Here is a 14,747-nt window from a genome sequence, read left to right on the forward strand (position 1 = left end):
ATTGGGGGCAGGAGGAGAAGGGGACGACCCAGGATGAGATGGCTGGATGGCATCACGGACTAGATGGACGTGAGTCTGAGTGAACTCTGGCAGTTGGTGATGGACAGGGAGGCCTGGCGTGCTGCGATTCATGGGGTTGCAAAAAGTCGGACACGACTGAGTAACTGAACTGAACTAATCCTGTCTGAAATTATACTCTCTCTTCCTCCCCACCGTCCTTTTCCAAAATTTGAAATGCTTATTTGCAACAGTGAGACACATTTGGACATTACAAGAAATGTAATTCGAGTGAAGCCTTCACGAAGAGTTCTACCACAGATTGTAAGGTTCAAGTTGAACAACAGGTGTATATTTTAGGCCTTTGAATATAGAGAAACAGGAAGTTCAGGTATTCAGATTTTATATAAAATTTCTATCCTAGTACCCAAAGTCTAAAGGATATACTTGCTGCTGTGTCCTAGTGTTTGTCAATGAGAGATTGAGCATTAAAAGCCAGAAATTGAGGAATAGGATTGAAAGTCAAAAAGCCCACCAAGTGGCACCCCAGAGAACAAAGAAGAACCCTTGAAGAATAGTCAAAGTTCAAATCACCCCCTACATCACCGTCTCCAAAGGGGAGGGGAGAAGAATGGTCAGAGCTCAAGGACCAACTGCTTTAAAAGAACAGAAACCAGCACCACACTTTAGTTCACCATGTCTTGGTTCCAATATTTATTATATTGACAAGTTAAGAATACTAGGATAAATAAGTAATATTTTCTCTTACAGAAAATTGTAATGATACTACTGAGTAGGATTAAACACTCTGAGGATTTCACAGAAACGTCAGAATTTAAACAGACAGTAGCCAGAGACCTCCTGGCCAGTGTGAGTCGACTTTCTCACAGCTATCAGTGCTCTGGGCCAGATTTCCACAAACATCTGCATGACAGAAACGATGCCATTAACATCTGATAATGCTAAAGCCTAGGCATCACCTGGCTTCAAATGCGTGTCCACTGAATGTGGTTTTCAGTTGCAAGAACAGGAAAAGTGGAATATTCTTTGGCTCTTCCCGCCTAGGAAAAAATTCCTGACCTAAGTCACTGAGCAGAGACTCCTAAGCCTTTGGAAGCTGGACTCGTGTTTCTGCTTTCTTCCTGTGACCTTATAACTGAGTTTGCGATAGAGGGCCCGCATTAATGCCTGAGAGCCAAGCGGAAGAGGTCTTTTCTGTTGGCACAAAACTGCACTCAGCACTGCCCAGCCCAGTTCTCTCCTGCCAGAGCTGGCAAGCCCTTCTGGCCACCTGAACACTTAGCAAGACACTGCACATGGCGACAGCCCCCCAGACTCTCAGAAACCAGGTCTGAGCTAAGTCACGAAAAAGTCACGGCGGTGTCGTGCGGCACAAACATCAGTAGAGCACAACGCCTAGTTTTGAAACGAACGCCTTGCACACAGCAACTCCTGTACAGAACAGCGTATTTGCTAGAAAGCACAGCCCTGGCCATTGCACAACTTCACGAGATGCCATTCTCACTCCATGTCCCCTACAAGTGACAGTGGCGGCAGCAGCGGAGGAGGTGGCCCCACCCCACCCACCCAAGGTTACAGACACTTCTGCATGGATGCTAATGGTGGAGTCCTGAATTTTGCAGAATCCAGATGCGAGGGAGGCAGGACCCTAACTGGGGGTCATCTGGAGAATCCAAGGATGGCCGGGATGTTAAGGCTTAAATCCTGGAGTGGAGGCAAAAGATGCCCTTGCCCCGGTCCAAAGTCCACTCTGGAGTAGAGTGGAAAGGCCCGGCTGAGTCACGGAGGGCACTCTCACCTTGATGGTTCTTGCCTGCTGGGATTCAAGAGGTGCATACGAAGTCAGATCTCCAATGGCTTCAGGGTTTCGGATGTAAAAGGAGGATCGATGAGGACTCCCCAGTCGCCCCATACCACGGCTGCTTAGCCCTGCAGTGTTCCCTCCTTTATCTGTTGGATAAAAAGGTTCCTCTCATCTTCCGGAGTCCGCCCGTTCTGAGCCCGAACAATACACGTGGGCCGGTGCAGGTTGAGCATGTATATCAAATGCTGCTTCTCATTCTTGAGCTCCTCAATTTGTGCCTTCAGCTCAGCATTCACGCTCTCCAGCTTCTCCGACTCCTGGGGCACAAGCAACAGAGGTATTGGGAAAGGAGCCAAGGGAACTTTCCCGGTGGTCCAGTGGTTAGGACTCTGCTTCCACTGCTGGGGCCCGGGTTCGATCCCTAGTTGGGGAACAAAAGTCCCACAAGCTGCCTGGTGCAGCCAAAAAAATAAAACAAGGAAAGGAACCAAGGTCCAGTGAGGAAGGGGTGGCCTGCTGGTGGCCCCTGGATGGCAGGGGCAACGGCTGGAACACATCAGGGCTCATCAAGTAGGGAATGGCCTGCAGAGGAATGCCGTTGGCACCCTGTTATGAAGCCCCACAAAGCTGGGAGAGCAGCATTAGGTTTGAAAGAGTCCAGAGCTTGGAGAAGCCTTTGAACTCAGAGCTCCTTCAGAGATATCCTTTCCACTCAAGGTGGAGGCAGGTTGTGATCCTAATAGTAATGGAACAGCAGTAGAACCAACCGCAGAGACCTCCTTTCTAAGAATCAAATAGGCCATAGGCAGGTCGTCTGGACCTGAAAGGACCTTGGGGGCTGGAAAGAAATCCAGACTCAATGGTGTTTATAGTCTTATACGTTTATAGTCTGATTTCACTGAGAAGCTCATCTCCACAGAAAGAATGTATGTAGAAATAAACAAAATGTCTTAACTTTCATTGACACCCCCTGATGCAACCTGTGGAACCTGAGACATGTGGAAGCCAAGTGAAGACTCTGCCCTGGCCTGTCCTCTCTTGGGGAAGGGGACACGGCCGCTGCAAGGACTGCACCAGAGCCCCGCTCCACCTGCCCAGAGACACCCCTCCCACGGGTGTTTCTCCCTTCCGGAAGGGGAGCCTGTTGAACGCAGCTGGGAGCACAGACTCAGCTGCACCGAGAAGGGCTGCAGAGTTAAGAACCAGATAAGAATGCAAAGAAATGTAGCCTCTGCCTGCGGGGCAAGGAGATAACTTGTTTGAAGAGGTTAATTAAAGGCTTTTCACAGTGAGCCAAATGAAAGCTGGCAGCTTCCTTTTCTCAGGAAAATGGGCGAGCGAATCCCCTTGAACTAGACGGACATATCCGACAGCTTGGAAGTATCTGGACATGTATGGACTGACTGAGGATGAGTGCGGGCATCAGATGACCCTGTCGTTTTCAATTCACACACCTGCATCTTATACATCCAGAGACATTTATCTTACTAACAGCTTTGCTACTTCCTTGTTCTGCAATTGGCATTTCTGCCACCAGCTACAATGTCCTTCCTGGGAGAGCACTTCTGGGTGGAGTCTTTCAAACTCCTCTCGCATGGGACTGTGAGGTCAGAGGGGGCCAGGTGTGAGAGAGGAGACAGGAAGGGTGGGGCGTGAGGTCAGAGGGGCCAGGTGAGAGTGATGGGAGGGGCGAGGCAAACAGGCACTCACTTTCTGCAGGCACTCTGTCTTCTCCTTCTTCTTGTTTCGGCACTTGGCGGCTGCAATCTTATTTCTTTCCCGTCGTCTCTTTTTCCTTTCATCTTCTTCAGGGGCTACCTGTAAAATTCAAGAGGCACAAGCTTAAAGGGAGGCCAGAAATTCAACCCACCTCAAATACACTGCCTTTTATTTCCGGCTAAAACTGACAAACCAGGACAGCCTTGAAGAATCTAGAAGTAAAGCTCTAGACTTTTGCACGAAACCTTAACACACTGCACATACTCACACATGCATGCACACGCACACACTCACACTTAAGAATGAATAACGGAAATCAAAGAACTGTTAAAACTATATTGGCAATACTAGTAAACTAAAATTTTACCTTTTAAAAGCATTTGGATTTTAAAATAGGAGTTTGATACTCAAAGTGATAACTACTGGTAATAACTGTAGTCAACTAGAGCAAGAAACAGATTTTGTTCAGTAAGTATGGCCTTTCCTCTAGAATGACCTCAGGAGCATCACCTCGCCACTCACTCCCCTGCCTCTCTTATTCATATTCTATCCATCTCTATCATCACCTGGAGCATCATCATAGCACCTCCTTCCTAAATTCAGAGGAAGCCCACGCAACTCCTAGAGAACAGGAACCCAAGCCTATTCCTCAATCAAAGAGGCATCATCAGCCCATGGCTTGGTGCCACCTGTGGGTGGAGAACTAGAACCATCCATTGACTCATCCAACAAGTATTGATGATATTGATCTCTCCTTCTGAGCCCCACCCTGAGTCAGCCCTGGGATCCTCGGAGATCCGGCCTGGGTCTGGCTTTAGGATCTGGTCATCCATGGACGATCACTCTGACTTTGTCTGAGGACTGATGGGGAATCAGCAAAGTCCAGTTGCTGGACTGACTCAGAGACTGGAGTCCAGCTGGAGTGAACTCACAGAGGGCAGAGTGGGTGACGGTTTAGGCCACTAATGTCAGGCCTCCATGTCACTTGTCACTGCTCCAGACAGCTGGAAAGAGCATGGGAGCCCCACCTCAAACGGAAGAGATCTTGGACCACCATGATCACCTCATATCTGACTCTCGGTTAGATGACGCTGACTTAGCTTAGGCTGAGATGAAGGCTTCAAAACATAGGGAAACCAAGCCCAAGAGGGAAACACAATGAGAGGCACCTCTACCCTTTATGTCTTAGATCCTAGAACCACAGGCAGACGCTGGGTTTAGACTAAACTGCCTGTGAATCTCAGCTCCACCACCTATCAGGTGTGAGCCCTTGTGCAAATTATTACACTCTTCTGAGCTTCGGTTTCCTCACTTGTAAAATGGGATCAATCATCTTACCTACCTCATAGGGTTGTGATGAGGGTCAAGTTAATGTCAATAAAGTCCCCTGCATAAGGTTTAACTTATGGTCAGTGGTATGGAAGGCTTCAGTTATCATCAGTAACTTCATCACAGGTTTCTTCATCAAGAAATCAGCAACTCTAGTGTCTCCTTTGCAACTAGCTCTGCAGATATTTTTGTAGAGGAAGGATTCAAAGTTTTCTCATAAGAGGAAGTACTTGAAAGTAGAGCAAATCTCAAGAGTCACACACTGTCAGGCACGGAGAAGCCTTTCTAAGGGCCATGTAGTTCAACCCCTTCACTTTTTAAAAAGAATTTATTTATTAATTTATTTTTGGCTGTGCTGGGTCTTTGTTGCTGCAGGCGGGCTTTCTCTAGTTGCAGAGAGCAGGGGTTACTGTTTGTTGCAGTGTGTGGGCTACTCTTGTTGCAGAGCAGGGGCTCCAGGCACTCAGCTTACGAGTCTAGTTGCTCCACGGCACGTGGGATCCTCCCAGGCCAGGGATCGAACTCGTGTCCCCTGCATTGGCAGGTGACTTCCTAACTACTAGACCACCAGGCAAGTCCCAATCCCCTCACTTTATGGACATGGAACTAAGGCAGAGTGGCCAAGAGTATTGTGCTCAAGGAGGACTAGGAGTCACTAGCTCATGGCGACCAGACTAGCAGGCTGCAAAACCGGATGTAAACCCAGGCGTGTGTCTCCTTATCCCACATCCTCTCTGGGTCACAGCTGCCTCGTCACCCCAGGCTCCCTTCTCAGAGGGGGCCGAGACCTGGGGAGGAGGCTCGCACTGCCCAGACACAAAGGATGCCCACAGGGTTGTGAATTACAGTCACCACTAAGGAGACCAGACCACTCAATTAGACCATTAGGTGCATCCTCTTCCCTACAGAAAAGTCTACTTGTTAAACTGATCAAAGATCAGAAGATCACTGGATGAACACAGAAGCAGAGTGGATGAGTGGCTTCAAGGAATGTTTCCATAAGCAAGAGGCCTGCTTCTTCCTCAGAAGAGCCCTCCACACATCCTTCTGAAATGCTTTCCTTCTTTCCATGGGCCCCACTACTTCCAGGCTATCCTGTTATCTCAAGGTATTTTTCTAAATTAATTTTTGTTGGAGTATAGCTGCTTCTGTTATTTCAAGATATTTAATTAGAAAAAAATTGTTTTTAAATTTTTTCCTTGAGGGTCTCATGTTTCACCATACACTGTCCAGTGTTGGACTGGGCACCAATGACTTCCTCTGACGTTAATTAGGGTACAGCCAATGTCCCTAATGATGTCTTATGAATACAGCATCATATAGCATCATCCTGCCTACCATTCACTGGATGCTAACTCTCAGCCAGGCCCTCTGTTAGACTCTTAACAAATGCCATCTTATTTAACCCCTTGGATCAATTCTACGGAGGACATTATTACCCCTTCCACCTTCCTTTTTAGAATCATAAGAGACCCCCCCTCCCCAACTTCCTTTTGAGCTCAGTTCTTTTCTGGCTAGGTCTACTACCTCTTGCCCAAAGGCAGTGATCATGCCAGGTAAGTGAGTCAGAAACACTCCCATCTTGCATCCAGCAGGGCAAGGCCAACAGAGCAGTGGAGAACTCAGCTCTGAAGTCCTTGAGAGCCCCCCCAGCATCGCCAGCAACCACCTCTCAAACTTCTCAGCATGCCTATTACTCCAGGCATCTTATAAAAGGTTGCCAAGTGGAGAACTGCACAGGTGCCAGAGACAGAAGTGAACGTCGGTCAGAATCTGTACCAAGGCAGTGAGCATGGCTGGCTGGTCCTTGCTCCACAGTCTGGGTTCTTACGGTGTTGAAAACCATCACCGCACTCTCTGCTTCTTCAGAACAACTGGGCACAGAAGGTAATCTCGTACGGATTCATGGCTTTCCATACCCTCCACACTCTGGTGGCTTCCAACACTATCTCTATCCCTGACTCTCCTCTAAACTCCAGACCCAATAGCCAACCGTGACCCCCTGCCTACAGCATGCCTGGCGCAGGCGAGCTGTGCGACAGGTAAGCACAGGAAGAACGGCCACCGCTGGGAGGACCCACCTCGGCTTTGGTGACTGACATCTCGAGGGGCCTGCCGCTGACAGTGACGGAGTCCAGCGCCGAGGACATCCGGTGGCAGAGGTGCTTGTTCTGGATGGCGAACCTCAGCTCTTCCTTGACAAAGGGTGTCAGGTTAGCAAAATCCTCAAACACCAGTGACCCAGGAGGGGACAGGCAGGGGACGATGGCAGAGGCACTGACTTCCGAGGCAGAGACCTGGCCTGGGTGTTGAAGCATCATTTTGCTGAAAAGACACATGGAAACCCAAACTACTTCAGGGATCTGGGGGCTCGGGATCAAGTCCCCCCACCCTCACCCCCGCACCTGAGACCTCCAATACCCAAGTCCCACCTCCCCACCTCCAGAGGAAGATCCCATCAGCCCTTGGGCTTCTGCTTTCTTTTCATTTTGTGCCATCCTGTCTTAAGTAAAACAGGTTCTTAAAAACCCAGCTCAGTGATGTGGATAAAATGCTTGGTTGAAGTTTATAAAGGGTGGTGTTTCAGGCTATTCTGAATTCACAGGAGCTATTAGTGTTGGCTGGTGTGCATATATGCAAATATAGCCTCAAACAGTCCTGAAAGAGGAAGAGCATTAAAAAAAAAATCAGAGACTCTTATGTAACCCCATCTGCAGTCTCTTTTATAAAAGAAACTCGGAGCATATTTGAAACCAAGTAGAATCTGTCTGTGAGTGGTAAGTAAAAGCAAGGAGCGGGGACCCTTGAGTTTGGGAAATCTATCTCTGAAGCCTCTCCCTTGGGAAGTCGGATCCGAGTCAGTGAGAGTAAGGACAGTCACGGTCGGAGGTGGGTTTCTTCACCCTAGTTTAAGAGGAACTGGGTGTGGGAATTCAGGTCACCCCTCAAGGTTAAGGTTGGTGAAGCAAAAGACCTCAAAGAAAAGTGAGGCGCGCAGAATGTGGATTTTTTTTTTTGAGGAAGTGTTCAGCCCTGTGATGGTTGGAGGGGCGTGGACTGGGGACACAGGGGGCTGGGACTGGATCTGGCATTAGGGAGAGGTGTGAGACCTGAGCTCAGCCTCCATCTGACAATCATCTGGGAGCTCCAGCCGCACCAGCGCAGAGTCCCGCTGTGGATCTTTCCAGAACCTGACCCTGGCTCTGGCTGCTCCCAATGCCTGCCGATCGCTGGAGACCATCTGATTGAATACATGAAATTGGTGAGAGGCGGTCAAATCAAATGGCCTCTGAGGTCCCATCTATCTCCATCATTCTACAGCCCAGGGAATCCCAAGGGAAAAGGTAAGGGGAGTGGGCAGAAATAATAATGGTTCCACGGTTCCAGTTTGGAACAGCCCTCTGTTAATCTCTCCCTGCCATATATTCCCTCCAGGAGTGGCCAAGCCCCTCCTCCCTGCAGTCACTTCTCCAGGGGCGATGAATGTGGGAACTGTCAGGGTGGGCGGTCCTCTTGGAGTAGCCCTCTCTGTGTGGGAAGCTGCGGTCAGTAGCTACATCCCACCAGACGAGAAGCCCTTTGGCAAGCTGCTAACGTTTCACAAGTGCCTCCCTCATACCAGAAACCTCACTTCACCTTCATGAGAACCCACTTAGGTCCCAGTCCCACTGCAGAGATGAGGTGACTAACATTTAGACAAGCTAAATAATTTGGCCAAAGTCACAGAGCTAGTAGGCGGCAGCATCAGGATTTAGAATGAAGTCTGACTCCGAGACGCATACCCCCACTTTACAGAATATAGAATATGATTCTCTATGTTACAAAAGCAAACAAAAAGCCAGAGCACAGTTTTCTTGGTGGTTAGGAGCAGGTGTGGGGAGGGGGTGAGGGCCCTGGAGCTGAAGGGACAGACAAGGAGACGAAACAAAGGGCTATGGAAAGCTTGAGATGAGTTGCTGAGCGTTCTCTGCCTGGGTGCACACTCGGGCTGCCCCCACATTCAGGGAGTATGTGTTAGGGCATCTTTTATCCACAAAATTCCCAGACTGGGTCAGAACATCAAGACTAGAGGCCCATTTCCTCCTCTGTCATCATCATACCTCCCAGAGCCTTCTCTCTCCCCTGTGAGAAAGAAGGCTAATAACAATCACCCTATTTTCCCAGAGAATTGGGCAAGGCGTTGACGAAAGAATACCTGAATATGCCCTGGAAAAACATAATGCAACTAGGAAATATGTTATTACCGGGCCTCCCAGGGATCTTTCCAGCCCAGGGCTGACTCTGAGGGGGTCCAGGTAGACGGGTGGCTCGTCACTCTCTCTGATCTCAAACACTTAATGAACAGAACGCTCTGACCTCTACAGCCCCCAGTGGGTCCAAGATCCACTGATGGAGGCAAGAATTCCAGGTCGACAAACACCACCATTGCCGACTACTCAAAGAAACCCAGGAAATGTATGAATTGACTAATTCTCTCCCCAAAGCCATATGTCATGAATCAGAACTGATGCTTTCCTATCAATTTAATCCCATAATCTTAGGATGTTGGGAGGAGACTTTTCTGGCAGGTGTTAAACTCTCTGAGAAGCCAGCTTTCCAAAGCCAGAAAGACTTAAGAGCCTCCCAGGCATTTGTGTTTTCCCTACCTTTCCAACTTTATTAAAAGCCCAATAGTTCAGGAATGGAATTCAGAGCTACCACTGGGCTGGCCTTTGTCTGGAGGACTGCACGGCTCGCACGGAGGCAGTTTGAATTCCACTGCAGTTGAGTGTAGTTCCATTTCACCTCCCAAGTTTATTAATGAGCTTTCGGGGCTTGGCATCTGCTCTTTGGGATTTTTTCTCCCCTTCTTAGTGTAAAGTCAGCAGTCCTGATGAAAGAAATGGAAGATGCCAGTGGTATGCAATGTTTTTATGAAAAGCATTGGGTGGGCTTACTTGAAGATGCAGACTGGTTATGAAAATGTTTAAAAGCTTTTCAGAAAGTAAAGCAATGGTATCTGTAGAGATTTGGGCTATTCCTGCACTCGGCTCATCTTCAGTTTCTTGAGATACTTTCTTTCAGTGTCCTATCTTTTGCCTTTTCACACTGTTCACGGGGTTCTCAAGGCGAGAATATTGACGTGGTTTGCCATTCCCTTCTCCAGTGGACCACGTTTTGTCAGAACTCTCCACCATGACCTGTCCGTCTTGGGTGGCCCTGATGCTGGGAAAGATTGAAGGTGGGAGGAGAAGGGGACGATAGAGGACGAGATGGTTGGATGGCATCACCGACATGAGTTTGAGTAAACTCTGAGAGTTGGTGATGGACAGGGAAGCCTGGCGTGCTGCAGTCCATGGGGGTCACAAAGAGTCGGACCCGACTGAGCGACTGACCTGAACTGAGATACTTTCTCGTTATTTGTTGCCTCGTTCTCTTAAAAGTGTGATAAGCCTAGACTCAAGGCTGTGTCCCTGAGAAGAAAAATGAAGGTAAAGCTTCGGTTTTTCAGAAAGTTGAGATCCTTGAATATCTCCATTTGGAGAAAAACATTTCAGAGGATTTTCTGAGCTGACTTTCTATATTGATCTTAAAATTGTCCAGACTTGTTACAAAGAACCTGCATTTGGCTTCTGCATCATTATCTCTAGTCAAAAATCGTGTCATATCATCAGTAGTTTCATCATTTTCAAGAAAGTGAAACTTTACTCATCTATGTCTCTAACTGGAAATCCAGCTCCCAGATTTTATTTCCTAGTAGCTGCTACTACATTGAATTTTCACTTTTAATTTTCATCTTTTTTCCACTAAGCACCACTTGTAAAACAAGTAGAGAGCCAGTTCTTCCACTGACTTCTGGTCTTGGTCTTTCTCCTAGCCCACTGGAAGCAGGTACACAGACACTCCAGTTGTAGCTGGAAGACTAGGCATCAGGACAGAGACGATGCTCGCAGGCCTACGTACTGCCACTCACGCGCTGTGCTCTCAGGGATATGCTTCCTGGGCCTCAGTCACCTTGTCTGTAAAACAGAGACCAGTACTGCCTGCCCCAGTCCCTTCACAGGGCTGTCAGGAAGATCAAACACGAAGGTGGATTTACACACATCCTGGAAGGCCATTGTTACTGTGATGTGATCCACTTTCCCTCATTTCAGGGGGGTGGGGGTGTGGGCTCGTAAAGTTCCTGTTAATGAAATTAGGTCCTATTAATCAGAAGTTAACTGGAGCCCTCAAGACACTCAGCTCAGTCACAGCTTCTTTCGCACTCTGATTGACCTCAGGGCTCTTGACAGATCATTTACACCCCACTCTTTGCTGGCACCAGCTCGTCTCCACTGGTCTTAAGTACTTGAGAAATAGCCAGCTCTCACACATGAAGCCATTTCTGGTTTCTGTGGTGTCCTGGCTGCATACTTCCTCCTTCCCGGGTCGAGTAACACTTGGAACCACGGACCCTGTCCCTTGCCCAGCCCAACTGAAAAAGGAGGAAATCATGAGCTATGTACGATGGGATAGAACACCCAAAACCAGAGTCATTTAGGTCAGATCTTCATTTTGCAACTGAGTAAAATGGGGTCCAGAAAGGTAAAGTGACTTGCCCAAGGTCACCATAAAGCTGGTGAATGGCCCAGCCCAGGCCAAGCTGTTGACCACACACCTGCTGTTCATTTTGCTCCATTCCCAAGAAGGCAAACGGAGAAGAGAGCCAATGGCCAGGTAGATGAATGGTCAACAGTCCAGGGAGCCTGTGCCCACCAGAGAGGAGGCTTTGATAGGATTAAGACAGGGAAGGAGTACGGGGGCAGGGAGGGGAAAGAATAACGAAGGCAAAAGACCAAGGGGAGAGAGAGAATGGTGGGGTTAAGACAAGAAGAATCCAGAGGCTGCCACAGGTGCTGGGTGCTGTATTTTATTTACACCGCGCGCCTGGAGTGCTTTCTGCAGTGCTGTCTCTGAAACCATTTAGACAGTAACAACTGCAACCCACCCGGGTCTTCATTCAGATAATCCTTACAGCAACAGCTTACCTGTTGCAGTGTTATTCTACAACAAATGGGAACTGCCAAACAAGGGGACAGTCATACCAATTTCTCCTTCATTCAAACTGAAAGACTGGGAGGCCCCCAAACAGATGCGACTGTCACCCACACTGAAATAGATGCATTCAGAGGGCACCCACATTTTCTAGTGCCCAGTTTATTTTTTTTCTGGCTCTATTAAGGGGTGAGCAGCTCCTTCATAGGAAAGGCAGCCTACTGTGATTTGGTAATTAAATTAGGGGAAAGGAAACGGTTAGGAGGAAAGGAAGTAATTTGATGAGATGAAAATGGCGGGGGGGGGGGGGGGGGCGGGCAGTGGGAGCAGAGAAGGAGAACCATCCACTGGAAAGCACCTTGGGAAGGGAAGAGATGCCCCATACAGAAGTCCCTTTCCCCTCACTGCCTCAGAGGTCGGCCAGCAACATCCAAGCCCCCTCATTCAAGTCCCCTCCTAGGTTGCTTTTCTTTCAGTTAACACCACTCTAGAATCTGAAAACCTTTGTCCAGAAAGGACTGTAATGGTTATCCGGTCCAACCAGCGTCTTGTGCTTGCAAACAGGCGGAGCGGCCAGGGATGCTGAGGCTCCAAGCCACTAAGGGCAGTGAAAGTTTCAGGGTGCCGGCTCCCTGGATCACAGATCCTATCGCTCAAAGATCTCAACTGGCTTTGCACTCTCGCTCCTCCACCCCCACCCCACCCCCCTCCACAACGGTGGGTCTCTCAGGATGAAAAGCAGAGAAATCCGCGAGCCGCCCGCCAGAGGAAGAGCCCAGGACTGGAGTCACAGGTACGAGAGAAAAGCGTGTGAGAAACTTGGGACAAGTAGTCTCTGGCACCTGTCCCCGGTGCTCTCTCTCGGTCTTCTGCCCCAGGGCAGCGATAGGAGCGCGCGCCACCGCTTAAAACTTTTCCTAACTTTAGCCGCCGGCTACCCGCGCAGTCCTGCCGCCCCGCGCTCCGGGGTGGGCAGGGCGACCCCCAGCGGCCGCGCCCGCGACCCCGGCTCGCCCATTCCTTCCCCATTCATTCCGTTCCGCCCCTGCGGCAGCCGCTCCGCGAGCCCCGGCCTCCGTGCGTCTCGGGAAAGCTGGGCTCGGGAGTAGCAAGAGCCGGCGCACCGAGCCAGGGATGGAGCCGGCTGGCGAGCCTGATTGGCTCGGCCACTCTGAGCACCCACCGATCTGAGCACCTCGATCGCCCCCTGGGAGTAAGTAAACGAGAGGGCGGCGAGGAGCTGTGCTCCGACGCCAGCGGACGACCTCTCAGTTGCCAGGAACGTTTCGCGCCCCAAATCAAAAGAGAAAGTTCTTTGCGAGAAAGTTTCTAAAGCGCGGAAGAGCAGCGGTGGTTGGGAGAGAGATTCAGCCAGAGTTCTTTCCAAGCTGGAGGCTGCGGGGCAAGTGCCGGGGGAGTGGGCGCGGGGGTCGGGGACTGGTTACTAGATGGGCGCAAAGATAAAGCAAGCCACCCTCGCCGCGCTCACCTCCTGTATCCACTTGGGGCGGCCAGGGTCCGGAGGGCGGGCAGGGTCGGGGTGGGGTCGGGCTGGCTGGCTGGCTGCGGGGTCGGATGGCGAGCACAGAGGGGCTCACGACCGGCGCGCGGGCTGGCGGGTCCGCTGGGGCGGCGGCGCAGGGTGAGCGCTGTGCAGTGCGCGCCTCTCTGCGTGCGACTGTGGCTGGCAGCGCGTTGCATCACCCGTTTTATAGCCCTCGGGCTGGCGGCGCGCCCAATACTCTGGGTTACCAATCCCAGGCTGACGTAATGCTATTAATAGCTTCCCCGGCGAACCAACAGAACTAGGCTGGGCCGGAGGACGGGAGGGGTGAGGGGGGGACGGGGGGGAGGGGCCAACGAGGAGGAGGGGAGAAGGGGGACCGGTGATGCAAGTTCGGGGAGGAGCCGGCCGCGGCGAGTTCTCCTGGGACGCACGCACCCGCCCGCCCTCTCGCTCCATATCAGGACCGGAGCCGCCCGGGCTGGCCGCCAGATGTGCGTACTCCAGGCATGAGCCAATGGTGCCCAAGCCAGCGGCATGACTCCACCGCGCTGGCATCTCTCCCTCCGCTAGGCTGGGGAGGTGGGAGGTGGGGGGTGGGGGGGGCGGTGAGGTTGGAGAGGTGGGTCCTGGACGCTGCCCAGACTAGGTGAGACTGGGAAGCTAGAAACGACCTTTCTCTAAAATGCGTGGTCATTTTCTGGAGCTTCGGGAAAGGACACCCACCCTCCTCTTCCGCTTCCCCGTCAAAAGCCTCCTTTTCAAGTAGGGGACGGGGTACGAAGAGGAGTGTCATTTCCCCAGTGTGGAAGAAGAGGTCAGAGGCACCCTACGGTGAATCCACACCGTTACCGCCGGGGGTAACCTCTGCGGCCGGGACCGTGAGAAGACTTGTCAGCGATCGGCGGGCACGGTGCGCCCACGCCCGGGGCTCGCGCACACCCCACGTGGGCGCACACGCGGAACCGCCTCCCGGCGGCTTGGGAACCCGACGCTGAGGCCAGGGCGAGCGGCAGGGAGATAATTTTTTTTTTTTAACAGCCACAAAGCGTTTGAAATTGACAGTGAAACGAACAAGCCAGTGAAAAGATGAGCGACCTGGAAAAATCAGAGTCAACTCAGAGAAGGGCTAAAAGTAAGGTTGAAGCCTAGAGACTAGAAGGAGAAGTAAAGAGAAGGTGCTTTGGTCTCCGCGGGCCGGGCCGGGCGGGGGTCGCCCGGCTTTCTGGCAATGTTGCTGGAAAATACACCTTCGGCTTTCGCGTGTTTTACTGCGCCCAGAGAGGATCGCGCGGGGACCGGACCGCCGGGGCTGGAGACGCATTAACCGCATAGCAAATTAGGCCCCGTGGCAGAAAT

The 14,747-nt window shown here is 50.9% G+C and overlaps 1 protein-coding gene across 1 annotated transcript; it reads right to left on the reverse strand.

Moving 5' to 3' along the window:
• Positions 1-703: 703 nt before the first annotated feature.
• Positions 704-13,446, reverse strand: ATF3 (activating transcription factor 3). The gene is made up of 4 exons (XM_068985990.1): positions 13,374-13,446; positions 6,952-7,195; positions 3,533-3,640; positions 704-2,139 (listed from the first exon to the last, which is right to left on the reverse strand). The coding sequence occupies exons 2-4, from the start codon at positions 7,189-7,191 to the stop codon at positions 1,942-1,944; spliced, it is 546 nt and encodes a 181-aa protein (XP_068842091.1). The 5' UTR covers positions 7,192-7,195; positions 13,374-13,446; the 3' UTR covers positions 704-1,941.
• Between the last annotated feature and the right edge of the window lie 1,301 nt (positions 13,447-14,747).

The sequence above is a fragment of the Capricornis sumatraensis genome, chromosome 14 (genome assembly GCF_032405125.1).
Source record: "Capricornis sumatraensis isolate serow.1 chromosome 14, serow.2, whole genome shotgun sequence".
Taxonomy (NCBI): domain Eukaryota; kingdom Metazoa; phylum Chordata; class Mammalia; order Artiodactyla; family Bovidae; genus Capricornis; species Capricornis sumatraensis.